The sequence below is a fragment of the Diabrotica undecimpunctata genome, chromosome 1 (genome assembly GCF_040954645.1).
Source record: "Diabrotica undecimpunctata isolate CICGRU chromosome 1, icDiaUnde3, whole genome shotgun sequence".
Taxonomy (NCBI): domain Eukaryota; kingdom Metazoa; phylum Arthropoda; class Insecta; order Coleoptera; family Chrysomelidae; genus Diabrotica; species Diabrotica undecimpunctata.
Window position 1 is genome coordinate 137848218 of NC_092803.1, and position 17325 is coordinate 137865542.

At 33.6% G+C, this 17325-nt stretch overlaps 1 protein-coding gene across 2 annotated transcripts in view; it reads right to left on the reverse strand.

The window, feature by feature from the left end:
* Window positions 1-581: 581 nt before the first annotated feature.
* LOC140432284 (uncharacterized) overlaps window positions 582-17325 on the reverse strand; it is a 942959-nt gene continuing 926215 nt past the window's right edge. For both annotated transcript variants that reach the window (XM_072520100.1, XM_072520101.1), the window contains one exon: window positions 582-916. In XM_072520100.1, the coding sequence (XP_072376201.1) occupies window positions 680-916 (237 nt within the window). In that variant the 3' untranslated portion in view covers window positions 582-679. The remainder of the gene's footprint in view (window positions 917-17325) is intronic.

Here is a 17325-nt window from a genome sequence, read left to right on the forward strand (position 1 = left end):
TAATTTATGTTCGATCTCACTCTGACACCATTTGTTGTGAATTTATTAAAAGGTTCAATATTTATAACACTTACGGATTTAATTTATTTCTTTATTTATATTAACTTATCTGACAATAATTTATTATATCCGTACGTACAAATTCGCGAGCGCGGGTCTTGAGTATTAACTGGCCCTCCATATAAAAATGTTGTATTTATATACGAAATCCTGATATACTAGAACAGCATCGAAAGATCGCTTTGTCTTGCATCGAAAAATCGAGAAATATCTAGTTGGAGAATTCACCACAATTTTGAATCTAGAACCTCCGCCAAATTTCTACAACAAAACAGAATATTATTAGTCATCATATATTTAGGCCAGTATATATTTATCGTAACACATGTTACCACCTCACCCCTAATATCTTATCTTCTTTTCATCTGTATCTCATGTTAACATTTATTTTCATCTATTTTTTCCAGATCAATTTCCATTCCGTTGATGTTGTATATTTATTTATACATGTAACTTTTTATTGCCTATATGTACATGATAAATAAAAAAAAGAAATAAAACAACGCCCCTTGTATTTTATTGTTTATATTATAATTGAGCAAAAAGCAGAATATTTACAAAATACGAAGCAACATATCCCTTCCGCCAAAAAAAAAAATACATAATCCTACAATAATTATTAAGTACCACCTATAAACGTAAATAACAGATAAAGATAAAAAAGAGATTTTTCCCAAGCGCCGATTCGATTGGCATTTGATTCTTTGATGGTAGTTGTTAGCGCTTTTTCTCTTTCTCTGAAGAGATTCTTGGCCAACATGCGCATTTTTGATATTTTGTCGTCGAAAATGGCAGTAGTGGAATTACTTGGCACGTTCACATTGCAGTAGTTTTGGTCACAACACGAGACACACATCTGAAAAGAAAATATATTCGTGTAAATAACATCATTTTAAGTAAAAATTATTACAAATTTATAAAACTAGTAACAATTAATGGAATAACATAACTTTTTTATTATCACGTCAAAATTTATGAAATTTTAAAATGTTATAACGTGTCTCCATAACCTTATTCTTGATGGTACACAACATTTAGCTAAAACTAATGTACAAAATCCTCAAATACACACGCATGCCATCATTTAGTTAAGAAAATCGTTCTCATAATATTATTTGAACTAAATCTAAGTTCGGACGCCAGTGTTAATGAGCTATAACTAAAATCAATAAATACCTACACATTTTTGAATTAATGGAATAGGTATATATATTATAATAAAAAATTTAAAAAAACTAATGCTTCTCGAATCAAATATCTACGAAAGACGGACAGGAACAGCTACCTAACTGAATTATATAAGGCAAAAGACACAAAAATAACTCAACAGAAATAATTATATCAAAGAATAATATAGACCCATTGAAATTGAATTGTCCAAAAAAAAACAAGGCTTATAGAAGATAAAGATCAAGGAAAGTTCAGGGCCCGACCGTATACCAAAGTCAAGTTTATAACAAATAAAATAAATATTCTTACTTATCTAGAAGAAAAACAACTAGGATAAAGGTTCTATAGGTATATGTCTTATTATATGTTATGTTATAATATATTAATGTTAAATTATGTTAAATAAATGTTTCTGGCTACTACCAGAGGCGTACGACAGTCAAGTTCTAGTTTGACTACTTGCATTGCACATTGTTTTATAAGGATACTTTTAGTATAAGGAATACTAAAGGGAAGATTTTCCCTTTAACACTGTTGATTTGAAAAAAACTAAAAAGGTGAGACGACCTGCAGAAATTCCATCGGTTATCGAACTTCCGCCTCTCCGTCAAGATCCCATCAAAATAAAACTCACAAAGTACAAAAATTTGTTGCAACTTTTACCCTTTATACCTCCCATTCACCATGATTTTTACCGTAATTTAAGCCACGATGAAGGTCGAAATCGCGAATCCTTTAATAATCCACAACATGAAAGAAACTTCCAAGAATTGGAAGTGGATATTCCTTTGGAAAATAAAGAAGACACTCAACTGGACCTGGTCTCAGATTATGACGAATAAATATGTTTTTTTTTTGTTTGAAGAATAAAATGTGTGTTCTTTCTGTTTGTTCTAAGAATAGAACGTTTTTTTGTTTGAAAAATAGTGTTTGTTCTTTAAGAATAGAATTTTTTTTTGTTTGAAGAATAAAATGCTTAACGTAATTTTTCTTTTATTTTACTTTAAGAAATTCCTAAGGTACGTAAGTGACAAAGAGAAACAATTGCAAAATTTGAAGCAGAGGGGTACAAGTGCAAACGTTTCCAAAAAATGTCAAATGTTTTGAATGAAAATAAATACTAAATGTAAAAACGCTTTTATAATTAGATAAATGAAATGTGTAAAATTAATTCAACATAAGTCGATAAGTAATTAATTCGATGTAGAATTTACTATATAAAATTAACTTTGACTTCGTTTTTCTCAGCTTAACCATTTTATCACTTGTAGCCCTTAGCATCTAATCCCCTTAATTGAAAACAGTTCTCAATGTTTTTTGAAAATAAGTTATTAGCATTTAGTTATGTAGGTAATGGAAGGTAATGGTTTACCAATTTAGAGAACTTGTTATAAATATTAATGTAAGTTTAATATGCTCCAGAATTCTATGGTATCTAAATTAGTTTTAATGTAGCGTCTTTTTCAATATCAAAATCTTCAAATGCCTCAAAAATTTATCTCGCAACAAATCCGATAAAGGTTTCAAAGTGTAAGATTCCTGTAATAAAAAAGTAAAGATGAAAAATCGGTTCTAGAACCGGAAAAGGGATTCCAATATTATCCCCGTTCCGTAAATGCTTTATGTGTGTATATCTCAGCAAACAGCAAATCAAATTTTAAATATTATGAAAGCGTTATAGACCAGTAAGTAAAGCTCCAAAAGAATATAGACTATGAGGGACATATTATGTTAAGTATTAACAAAGTTTATAAATGATTGGTAAAATAATAAATATGTTCAACCATATTATGGGAAATATATATTGTCATACAAATATTGAGGCTATCCTGCAATCACAGTGCTCAACAATTGGTAACGATCAAAGTAATATTCTACACCAGAAATATTAGGAGTTTGAAAATTTTAATATAATTAAAATAATATTAATACCCCGACTTTGTTAAAATAAGTTTTGTTATTGTGGCCATCAAATTTTTTTTCTATCGTCAGCAAAAAGTTGAATAATAAACGTATATTTCTTCTTTATATGCCGTCTTCTACCAAAGGTTGGCGACCATCACACGATAGGTTTCGCTGTTTTGTGCCGCATGTATTATGTTCGCAGCTTCTGGTATTTGAAACCATTCTCTCAACTTTCTCAGCCAGGATTTCTTCTTTCTGCCCAAACCTCTTCTACCTTCAATCTTGCCTTCCGCGATAAGCTGTAGCAGACTGTACTCATCATTACGGAACACATGACCTAGGTATGACGCTTTCCCCTTTTAACAGTTGTTAACAATTCCACCTCTTTACGCATTCGTCTTAATACCTCTGTCTTGGTCACTCTGTCTGTCCAAGGTATTCTCAGTATGCGTCGATACAGCCACATTTCTAGAGCCTCTAACTTCTTTATCGTTGCTTCTGTTAACGTCCACCCTTCAACTCTGTAAAGTAGCGTAGAGAGTACGTAGCATTTCGTGGCGCGCCATCGGAGGTTAACGCTTAGGTGGCGGTTGCTTAAAAGCTTTCTCATTTTGATGAATTTGGATCTTGCTATTTCAATTCGGATCTTAATCTCTACGTCTGGGTCCCACTTATCATTTACTCTATATCCCAGATATTTAAATCGGTGTACTCTTACAATACGTTCGGCTTCAATATTCAGGTCGATATGTTGAATGTTCTTTTTACTGAACACCATAAATTAATTTTCTTTCTATTGATCTTCAGTCCAAATTGGTTGTCAGTTGTATTTACTCTATTTAGCATCATCTGTAAATCTTCGATGTTATCGGCCACTATAACAGTATCATCTGCATATCGAAAATTACTTATTGGAACGCCATTAATCTTGATGCCCTCGTTGTACTCTTCCAGTGCCTGTAGAAATATTTGTTCCGTGTACAGGTTGAAAAGCAGTGGCGAAAGAATACAGCCCTGTCTAACTCCTCTCGAAACGGTTACGTTTTCACTCACCATATGTCCATTCTTCATGTGGGCTGTTTGATTCCAATATAGATTTTTTATAATCTGTTCTAGGAGTTTGTTATGTTTGATAGTATCGAATGCTTTCTCATAGTCGATAAAACAGGCGTAAACATCTTTCTGTTGATCCAGACATTTTTGAATCAAGACTTGTATTGCAAAGAGCGGCTCTCGAGTTCCAAAACCGCATCTAAAACCGAACTGTGTTTTACTTATGCTGTGTTCTAATTTTGCTCGTATTCTGGAATGGATAATACGCAAGAATACTTTAAGAGTGTGACTAATTAAACTTATAAGGCGAATTCACTACACGTCTTAGAATTCGATTTCTTGGGAAGAGGCACAAATGTAGATTTCAATCAGTCCGATGGAATTTGACCAGTATCGTATATCTTATTAAACAGTTCCAATACTACATTCAGGTTATTCTCGTTAAAAACTTTTAAAAATTCGATGGTATTTCTTCGCATCCTGTTGTTTTCCCATCTTTCGTTTGATCTATAGCTTTTATCACCTCACTTTTCAATTCAATTAATACCCCGACTTTGTTAAAATTAATTTTGTTATTGTGGCCATCAGATTTTTTTACTATCGTCAGCAAAAAGTTGAATAATAAACGTATATTTTCTTTTTATATTATTACAGTTTGAGTTCAGTTATTTTAAATAGTGAAGTATTTTTATTAATTAGTTAAATAATAAATAAACTACTCGAAGACGTTTAGATATTTTCCAAATGCATTGATTGTGAGGTGGATCAACGAAGGATTAACGCAACGTGAAGTGGGTCAACGTTTGTGGTCTTCACAAAGTGTTGTAAATAGAACTTGGACTCGTTATGCCACAAATGGCAGAGCCAGAGTACCAACCCTGTTGTTCACCGATATATGCGAATTATTGCTAGACGGAACCCAACATATACTCTTCTCGCATCAGCAGAACATTGCGTAACGCCACTGGAAGACCAATTTCAAACCAAACCGTTAGAGGAAGGTTGCATATGACCAGCTCAAGAGCAAGAATACGTTCATCCCATCGAGTACTAACCAGGGAACCTTGCGAATTGAGAAGACTATGGGCTAAAGAACACCGCAACTGGACAATCAACGAATGGACAAACTGTTTATTGAATGGAGAAACTGTTTATTTACATATTGTTGTGTATTTTATTTAAAAGACACTTTATTAAAAGAACGTTATTTTATTAAAATCAACATAACCCAGTCCTTGGCGTTCGACTGTTGACATGACTGCTTGACCTAATTCTTCTTCTGATTGCCGCATACAACATATAAAACAGTTCTCCCCTTGTTTTCTTTTAAGATCTAGCCTACTAGTTGGTTTTATAACTCGACGAAACCATTTTTTTAGTGTCATTATTTAAAGTCACTTTTGGAGAAACAATTTTGAGTGTGTGGTTAGATTCTAAAATAACACTTTGTGGCACTGATATTGGTGTTAACTTACTGTTGAGTCAACTGTTAAGATTAGCGGAACACTGAGAATATGTTTAAACATGTCTTGTTTTGGATCACAATAATTGGCGAGATTATTACTTATCGTAGGTACCATGTTGGTATGTGGATAAGTTGGATCGCCCACATCACTTCCTAAAGAGTCTGCATGAACAAATTTGATAAGAGATCCAACTTGCATTAAATAAGTACCATAACTTAATATTTTCATAATCTTAAACCTTTAACATATTTGCTATGGCCCGAGGGTTTAATTAAGTCTAATCTGGTTCTTGGTTTTACCATTGGTGTCATATTTGTTAATGTAGAAGGGGTGTTTCTATAAACAAACAGAAAACTTGATAATTTAAGGAACATTTTTTGTTTAGTTATCTCTTCCTCTTTTACCGAAAATAAAGCCTCTTTTAAATCTTTCTTTTATATTTGAACAGCTCTTTCAGCAAATCCATTTTTGGGTGGATGACCTGGAGGTGATTTTATTGGAGTTGTACCATTTAACTCTTATACGTATTATCCATTGATAATAACTTTCTCTTAATGGTCTGTGACCTAATACCACAGATAAACTTCTGTCTCTCCAACCTTCTTGCAAAAATGCACTAAACTTACGGTACACTGACAAATTTTTGAGCGTTTTGACATAAACTTTGATGTCACCTCTTTGCTCTTGAGTTGCATTCCAAAACTTATGTCTTTGTGCAATTTGTAACGTTTTTGGACAAAAATGTTCAAATAACTTTGTTTTTAACACATCATAACTACACTAGGTAAATCTGGAGTTAAAATGTCCTTAAGCGTTGAGTATGTCTCTCCACCGATAATAATCGGTGGAGAGGCTACCCAGGGTTAATAACATAGACACCTTTATTCGTTCTTCTACCACATTGCATACAAACAGTTGTTCCAGTCTTTCTATGTCTTTCTCTCTCTCTTTGTCAACCGTTTTCCATCCACTCCCGAATGTAGGTCTCTCCCAATTACTTCCATCTTTCTTTCTTGCGCCAATCTAATCCACTATTTGCCTGCCACTGCTCTTATGTCATCTACCCATCTTTTTTGAGGTCTTCCCATGCTTTTTGTTGTCGTCCTTGGTCTCCATTCTAGAATTCTCCGTGTTCACGTGTTGTCATTATATCGGGCTACGTAAACTGCCCAGCGTCATTTCATTTTTGTAATTTCTTCCACAATATCCCTAATCTTCGTTCTACGTCTTATCTCGGTGTTTCTAATCTTGTCTCTCAGTGATATTTCAAGCATGATTCGTTCCATTGCTCTTTGCGTTGTTTCTAATTTTTTAGCAGATTTTTTGGTAAGGGCTACTGTCTCCAAGCCGTAGATTCAAACTGGTAGTATACGTGTGTTATACGTGTGTTATACCTTTTTCTTTAAGTTTACAGGAATGGAGGTGTTTCTCAAGATATATACTAGTTTACCGAAAGCGCCCCATGCCAGTTGTGTTCTTCTTTTAATTTCAGCATCTTGATTTGGTTTTCCTAGTTTGATGACATGACCTAGATATACATAATGTTCAACATTTTCTATGGTATGATTTTGTATTGTTATATTTGTCTGGTCTCGGCTCAGTATTTTTGTTTTACTGTAGGTCATTTTTAAGCCTACCGCTCCTGAAACTGCATTTAATTGTTGTAACATATCATTTAGTTCTTGGATATTATCGGCTATTAAAACTTTGTCATCTGCGAATCTCAAGTGGACTAAGTATGATCCGTCGACGTTGATACCCTTGTTGTTCCATTCTATTTTCTTAAAAATGCCTTCTAGAGCAAGGGTAAATAGTTTGGGAGAGATGGTGTCTCCTTGTCTTACTCCCCGTTGTAGTCTTATGGGATTAGTTTTTGTGCTTTCGTCCAGCTTTATCTGCATGGTGGCATTTTAATATATATTTTTAAGTATGTTAGTGTATCTTGAATCTATACGTGCATTTTCTAGAGATTCAAGCACTGCCCATAATTCGATAGAATCGAATGCTTTATGGAAATCGACGAACGTCATATGAATTGGAACATTATACTCGGTGCATTTTTCTATCAGTGTTCTTACGGTGTGCAAGTGGTCTATGGTACTAAAATGTTTTCTGAATCCAGCCTGCTCGGTAGGTTGATAGAAATCGAGCTTATGTGTTAGGCGGTTGGTTATGATTTTAGTTAGTAATTTATACAGATGTGATAGCAAGGATATTGGTCGGTAATTCTCGATGTTTCCTTTTTCTCCTTTCTTGAATAGTAGAATGACTTCGGAGTTGTACCATTCTTGAGGGATCTTTCCTTCATCAATTACTTTCTTAAATAAAATATTTAATACCTGTTCCATTTTTCTGCCACCAATTTTCAACATTTCAACTGTAATTTTATCCTCTCCCTGACATTTATTCGTTTTAAGTTGAGTTAGGGCCATTCTTATTTCATAGTCGGTTATGTCCGGCCTTTCCATGTAACTTACTATATCTTGGTTACCAATTGGTTAATTGACATGATTTTAGATTTTATTTACTTTAAGACTTATGAAAAATCTTAATTTGTTAGCTATTCTTTATAAGGTTGGGTGGTGGACACGTGGTGACATCGGCACTTAATACTTAAACTTTAACTTCACACAACTTGAACTTGTGGACTGATATACACGTCGATACGATACGTTGACTCGTCGCCAAATAATGTTGTGTATTTTAATTATAAAACACATAATTAATAGAACTTTATTTTATCAAGATGAACATAACCCAGTCCTTGGCGTGCGACCGTTGACATGACTACTTGACCTAATTCTTCTTCTGGTCGCCGCACAGAACATATACAACACATATGAGTATAGATTTCGTATAGACAAATCCGATAGTCGTATTTTGCTTTAAAGGGAACGAGGAGAGAGGTATAATGAACATTATAGGGTGCCTACAACTGCTTTTGGGGAGGCTTTATTTGCGTTTGGGGTGGTAGTTGTTGTGATGACCGCACCGACTTAATGGTTCTAACAAATGCTACGATTACGGCTCAGAGATATAGAGATATGGTTTTAAAACCAATTATTGTACTATTTGCGGGTACAATCAAAGAAAGTTTAGCCCATATTGGACGACAATGCCTGTCCACACCGTGCAATAATAGTGAACGAAAGATTACAGCATCAGGTGTTCAATTTTTTCACATGCGAAAAATCATGTCATTTTTTCGCTGTATTACTAGCTACCATTCTACCACAATTTTACAATTTTTCCCGTTCTCCAACCCTTCCTACTCACATTTTAACCCCACTCCATTAGAAATACAGACAGTTGTAAGATAGCAAAGAAAGTCTCACTCTCTTGCCTGTTGTCTCTCGATGATAACAGACACTCTCTATTGACTGCTGACTGTTGCTAGAGACAGTCGTCCTCTCTTTCGTCTGCTGAGTCCTACTAGGCAGACGTATTATCTCTCTATCAATCGCTACCTATCGCTTGGTACAGACTTACCACGCTTTTTCTCTACTCTAATTATCTCTCTCGCTTATAGTTACGCGAAAAATACCGCAAGTACTATTTTAAATCGTGTACAGACGCAAATGTGCTATATCTCGTGTGATCTAAGTGTTAGTACCGCGAAACACGTCTTCAGAAACCGGTAACCGGACAGTTTCCCCGTATGAAGAACAACCGCGACTGAAAGCCTCTAAATACCGCGAGTGTGTGTATGTGCAGCAGAAGAATTGGTAAGACTTTATATAAACTTAATTTGCTATAATCTGTATAACCTTTTACCACATATCCTAATTTATTTGAACCAGCCCTATGTAATACAGTCCTCTTTAACTGAAATTATATTCATAATTTCACATATGTACACCCTTTTTGTACATATTGTGGTCTATTCGAGTCGGATATAAATCATAATATCATAATCTCTCTCTCACTCTCTATCTCTCTGTCTCACATCTTGATTCTACATAGTTTGGTACACTTTTGAGTCATATGTAAATCCTCATTCTCTCTGTTTTATCTCATGCTCGATTGAACATATTTTGATCTAATTCGGTTCAGATAAATCTTATCTCTGCTGTAAATCTCTTTAGATTTGGTCCTTCGAAATTATGTATTTCTATATATATGTGTATATGTTCTTTGATATATACAGTAAAACCTCCGTTAACCGAAATAATTGGGGGAGAGGCTGTTTCGGATAACAAGAATTTCGGTTAAAAATAACATTGTGTTTTACAGTATTCTAGGTCAAAGTATTGGTATTAAAAATACCATGAGGTGATTTCGTAATATTTTCTAATAAGTAAGTACAAAATAAAGTAATAAAATTAAGGAAAATGAACAATTTTAACATGCTTCTTTAAAGAAATCTTTTGTTTTCTTTTGCGTTTTCGTTTGACAACGATGTTTTACAGCTATATCTCTCCATCGTTCATTTGCAGAACGTCATGAGTTTGCCTCATTCGATTGTTCGACGAAACTTAAAGCAATCTGAAAAGGACAAAACTTGCAATGCAATGACAACAAAAATTAAGAACCTAGTCGTGTCCCTAACTAATTAGGCCTACTGTATAAAATTCTTACCAAAAGAACCATATCAATGATGTCCTTGTCGATGAATTCACTTTCTGAGTCATCGTCTGCTAATCACTCACGTATCTCTTCTTGGTTAATTTCGTCACATCCCGGCAAATTTTTTATTAAAGGTTTAATTTCTTCTGCCATTTCTTACCATTTTCTTCTTCAGGATCGTCAATAAAAATCCCATCAAAAAGTTTGTTCCAGCATTTTTCCAAAGATGAAGATTTGATCTTGGCCCACTACTCAGCAGACCAATAAATAAACAACATGTTTCATTGTTAAAGATTTGAGAATTTCGGGAACACTTTTGGATTCATTCGTCTCCTGTAATACCGGATGTCTTAAGAATGCTCCTCTATAATGTCTCTTGAATGTCTCTATTACTCCCTGATCTAACGGCTGAATTAAGCTCGTGACATTCGGTGGCAAAAATGTGACTATTGTCACTATTTTGTATATTTTGGGGGTGAGTTGGACCATTTTCAACAAGCAACAATTCGTTGACGGGAAGGTTTTTTGATTTAAAAAAGGATTTTACATTTGGGACGAATTCATTTTCCAACCATTCTGAAAATAAAGTGGTCGACATCCATGAGCTTTTTTGGCTTCTATAAAAAACTGGAAATGCTTTTTCGGAAATATCTTTTAGAGCTCTTGCTTTTTTTGATTTCCCAACACACATAGGCAGCAATCGGTGAGGGAAATTAATGGAATTGTTACGTTTTGCGATAAAAATGTACTTATTATTGACGAAATTATTGAAACTGTCAGCCATTTCGGTTAAACGATGTTTCGGTTAAAAAGATTTCGGTTAAGGGAGGTTTTACTGTATGTATATACGTATGTGTTGATAAATCGATATATTGATAGATCGTTGTTTAATAATTCTTATCTGTGTAAATTCCAATTTTATGATTCTATTGTTAAAGGACGTTAGAAAGTCAGGTAAAATTACCCGTTGATAGATACCTGTGACGTAGTAAAAATTCCAGCCCTTTTGTCAATCAAAGATACCCATTATAATCTCAACTAATTGTATTGTTCTCTGACACGTTTTCGCCAGAGGTACACGTCTAGGTAAATAATTTGGGATTTTGTCCTATTGTTCTGAATAATAAATTTTTACAAGAATTCTCCGCTGTTATTGTCATTAATCCCTAGCATAATAATTGCTTTATTCAAATCGCTCGAAATTTTTACAATAATCTCTGCTCTTAGAAAGTATTTGCATATTAATTGCTTTATTAAATCAATTAAAATGATCTCAGTGTTAATTTAAATTAAATTCACGATACCAAATATAATTTTCACACAAAAAAAACAAGAAACTGATATTCTCATTACACTCTTATATACATATTTTTTCTCTTCTCTTTGTACCCTTTCCAAGGGTCTCTAGGCTTTATTCTCTTTATCATTCATTTCTGTCTGGTACACTCTTATTATACTCTATATAACAATAATATACTGTCATCGCCAGTTAACTTGGCGGTGCGCACAAACCCAAAATTGCTTAGTGGCTTAGGTGGTGGTCTTTAGTATCCTCCCAGTTATCAGGTGCGTAACACTTAAGTGATTTGCAGCTATTATTTTTCAGACTTCTTATTATTTCGGATAGTTAAGTGTATTTGTGACAATTTCTAACGATGGCGTTGAAAAATAGTAGAAAGAATAATTCTGTTATCAGTGGACAATCTCGGGAGATTATATTTAATGTGTTTAATTATTTCAAAAATATTAAACTCGAAGCAGAGACCCTAAAAACTGTGAAAGAAAATACAGCTAAAGCAACAGGTAAGTTTGTACTTACAATAAATTAATTTTAATTAGACGACTTCTAAATAATAACAAAACCGCACTACGGTGGTCTATTTGGACCAAAAATAACTCTATATTTTTATTTTATTTTAATTATATATTATTTTTAAAACACAATAGTTCTTCTATTTCTATTTATAAGGCATTTTCTTCCCACTGGTGGAAATATTTTGTTTGTTTATGTCTACCTTGTATTAAATTAAAATAGATCAAAAATAGGTGAATATTTGACATACATAATAATGTTGACAGCTTACCACACTTACAAAAAATTTAAATTATTCGTTATTTTACAAAAAATGATCCAGAGTTCAGCACAATTCTATTACACATAAAATACAGAAAAATTAATCACGTGGATAGTTTCTTAGGTTTTTTGCTGATTACACACCTCACAGCAAGCTACAATATGATACATGTATATTTGCAAAATTTCGGGTTTCCCTTTTCGTACAGTATTTTCAATGCCCTCTTTTACCTATGAAAAAAAACCTATGACAAACAAACAAACCTATGATTTGTTGACAAACCTATGGCTTATTTTTAAACCAGGAGGAGTAATTCAAATTTACCTTTAATTTTTTTTTACCTTTAATAATTTTATAATGCTATAATATTTATGGATTACCGTCGAAGGCCGTCATGATCAACCCAAAAAGAAGATATAATATATTTGCAGAATTTTCTAGCGACTTTCTTGGCTGTGAAACTTTTTAGTTTACTCCTCCTGGTTTAAAAACAAAACATAGTGGAGGATTTGGTTGATTTTGTGTCGGCATTCCAGATTATTGCATAACAGTTTGTCGAATATACGAGAGCAAATATTATCCTCCACGGGTGTAATTTCCTCAACAAAATAATTGTTTGCCTACGTTTGGAAGAGTATGTCATAATCCCACAGGTATTTCCCTCACTATAGTCGAAGTTGTTATTTCACGTAGATTTTACTAAAAGACATTCGAGACATTATAATATTTACTTATTTAGTGTAAAAACATGTAAAATGTAAATAATAATTTTGAAATAATACCAAGAGTTAATGGATTTTGGGAACAGCTTTGACCTTGAAAATGCCACAAAGAATATAACTAAATATCTCTTTTCTTACTCAGACTCTTTAAAGTCTTTTACAATATTTTAGAATCGAAGATATGTAATTATATTATTAATGTATTGGATTTTGACAAGAGCTATGCATTACGCCTATTTAGTATACAAGTTTATGTGAAATGTTCAAGGTCATAGCTGTTCCCGAAATCCATTACCTCGACCTGTATAATTTGTTTACGATTAAAAAGACATTAATAGATTACGTCAAATTCAAAAAAATATTACTTGCTAATGACATAAGTATTTGTATAATACAGTTAAATAGCAAAACAGGTCAAATATTTCTCAGTATTTAAAATTTGGTATTTAAAACCCATTAAATTCATGACTTTCTCCTAATGACTGATTATGAAAGCGGGCGTTAAATTAGTTAGGACTAGTGTAATATATTGTGTACTGTCTTTCGATATGGCAGTAAATATAGACATTTTTATACACCTACATCCTAGATAAAATAAATCACTATAGTTACTAATTCTTTTACAGGCATTTCCATCAGAACAATCGAAAGAATAACAAGCGAGGCAAAATGTTCTTTGAAAAATACCGGCAGAGTCCATTTTTCCAGTCCAGGCAAAAAACGAGTCAGTAGATCAATCATAGATTTGCCGAAATACCAAATAAGCGACATTCGCAGAATAATTTACGATTTTTATAAAACAGAAAAATGTCGGGTTACGGTAAAAAAATTAAAACAAAAAATTCACAACGATTTGGATATCACAATTTCACAAACATCTTTAAGGCGACTTCTACGCAAAATGCAATTTCGTTGGAGGAAAACCGAAAACAACCGAAAAGTGCTTGTAGAAAAAAGTGCAATAAGAGCTTTGAGAATAAAATATCTGAGGCAAATCAAATATTTTCGGAGTCAAAATAGGCCAATCGTGTATGTTGACGAGACCTACTTACACAGCGGTCATACTTCTTCAAAGAACTGGACTGACGAATCAACCAAGGGGTTATTTTCAAATATTTCCAAAGGTCAACGACTAATAATAGTGCATGCCGGTGGGGATATGGGATTCATAAAAAATGGGTTATTAATCTTTAAATCAGGTTCAAAATCAGGGGATTACCACTCTGAAATGAATTCAGACAACTATGGAAAGTGGTTACAAGAACATTTATTACCTAATTTACCTGCTAACTCGGTATTAGTTTTTGATAACGCACCTTATCACAGCATTCAGTTGGAGCGGGCGCCTACATCAAACTCAAACAAAAATCAAATGATAGAATGGTTAATGCAGAAAAATATTTCATTTACACCTAGTGCTTTAAAACCTGAACTGTATGAAATAATTAAATATCATAAACCTCATCATGTAAAATACAAATTCGACGAAATTCTACGTGCGCATGGCCATATTCCTTTACGTTTACCTCCTTACCATCCTGACCTAAACCCTATCGAACTAATATGGGCGACAGTCAAAAATAATATAAGGCAGAAAAACGTTACATTTAAGCTAACTGACGTACAAAAACTCGCCGAGGAAGAATTCACTAATATTGATGCAAATGAGTGGAGAAAACGATGTTACCATGTCATTAAGAAGGAAGATGAGTATATGGACAGCGAGATAGTGGCTGATAACGCCACGCAAATAGCTCCAATTGTTATAAATCTTGACAGTGACTCTTCCAGTACAGAGTTTTCTTCTTCCGAAGATGAAGATGAAGAAAATTATTAACAATCAATTAATTTTCAAATAGATACCACTTTTCAACACGGGTACTTGTTTTAGTGTTATAATAAAACCAAAATATTAAAATTAAATAATTACTGTGTTGCATTTATTTATACAATATCCTCCATTTAATTTGAAACCCAATATCAAAGTAGATTTGTGAATTAAATTCAGTCAATATTTTATAATTTGTTTACTAAGTTAAATAAATATTATAAACTGTTGTATAAACAATGGCTTACTATTTAAATTGAATAAAACAAAATTACAATTTCATCTTTCTAATAATATATTAAAGCTTGCGAAAAATATTACTTTTTTAATTGTGTAATAATTATTTGACCTATACCGCTACGCTACTGAATATACTTATCAGAAATAGTAAACCAATAGGATGAATCATAGGGCGTAAACATAATTTATTTCTCTGTGACGTTGTGCGTACTCTCTCGCCAAGTTAGCTGGCGATGATTGTACTCCAATTCAAAATGGCAGAAATTGCAGAATATTTTTATGCAATGAACGTTTCACAAAGAAATATCGCCAGAATTGCGAACGTTGTTAGTTCAAATGAACAAGGCCTCTCTAATTGTAGAATTAGGGAATATATTACTCAGCTTAGGGCAGCTTATAAATCGTATTTGGATGACTTATTAAACTGTTTATTCGGGCTGTTGGGCCGTTGTCTTCTGTTGAGATTTGAGAGAACAAATCTCAACAGAAGACAACGGCCCAACAGCCCGAATAAACAGTTTAATAAGTTAGACGATGGCCGTGAAAGCCTAACGCAATTTATCGTATTTGGATGCTTTGGAAAACCTGGCTGACGACGAAACTATTCTCGAAAGTGAGGAAGTAGATATTACTTATGAAAAATATATGGATGCTTTATGTTTCTTAGAAGAAAAACTGGAAGCTAAACAGGCTTTTAAATTTGATACAAAATTTAAGGCGAATACTTCCAGTGAATACATTGTTAAAAGTACTGATTTGAATATAAATGGCCAAAAAGAAGTTAAAAATACATTTTACTCTGACTCCCACCCCAATCAGTTCAAACAGAAACAAAATCTGATTACTGAAACTGTAATATCTGCATCTCCCGTGCTTCTTAACACTTCTCCCCCACAAATATTACAAGAATCCAATACCTTGGTTTCAAGTCAAGTTTTACATACACAAAATATTTTAATCTCTGCTCCTATTCTAAAAACTGCCAATTTGTCTCCATTGGTTATTGAAAACTTAACTCAAGTACCGCCTTCTTGCGGTGTGCAAGCGGAATTGGCAAATATACCTCCCCAAACTCGTATACAAATTCAAGATATCTCTCAACATGAAACTTTAAATGCTCTAAATATACGACAGGTTAATAAACTCTCTATTCAAGCTCAGAATATATTCACTCCCACTTTCTTACATTTCAATAAAATTCCTACACAAAAATCTATTGATTTATTATTAATTGCAACACCTTGTGAAGGTGCTGTACATGTCAATTTTTTGAAAATTATCCCTTCTTGGAATAAATCCATTGTTCCTCCACTAACACACGAAAATCAAATACTCCTCTCACAGCCTCGTATTGACACAGATGTCATCAAATTTCTCTCAATACAAACTGTTCTTACTCATACCACCTCACAATCTAATTCATTAGATTCAGTAGAACCTGCATTTTCTTCTGTTACCGTGGCCCTACCATTCGTAGAGGGCCAAGTAACAACAGCTCCTGCAGTGCCCAACCACATTCTGTTACTGGAGGCCCAGTGTGCATTGCCGCCTCCTGATATGGTGAACGTTAATGTAACGTGCCCTACTCCGTTGTTTACTGTCCCTCAGGTTCAAACTTTTGTTAACCAAACCACACACTCAGTAGCCTCTCATACTATAAAAAATTATGCAAATATCGACAATAGCGTGACCAGAGCCAATAACTTGGAAAGGTTACACATACTTTATTCTCAACTACGCTCGCTTCTGAACATTCACGGTTTCCAACTCTATAAAATATATTTAAATTCTCGTGCCTTTTCAAATGAGCATAATATGATCTTCACTTCAGAAGTTAATCTTGACTTAGTTAGTAGCTTCTCTAAGGTCCTAGGTATTAACAGGTCACCTTATCAAGACGATTTTTCTTTTAAGTTGCCTATTTGTGAAGAGGCGCCTCCCTTAACAAAAAGAAAATTATGTACCTATGTTTCTCGAATGTATAACTCCTTAGGAAAACTCTTATCTTTTAGAGTACACTCTAAATCTTTCTTACAACTTATCTGGTCATTGCCCTTAGACTGGTACAGTGATATACTGCATGACCTATTGATCCCGGATTGGAAATCATTATTGGATACATTCCAATCAATATCTAAAATAATTACATTTCCCAGATGCCTGACACTTCCACTGCCTAAATCGGATATGCAATTACATTGTTTCACCGATGCCTCTCAGGACATTTATGCTGCTTGTGT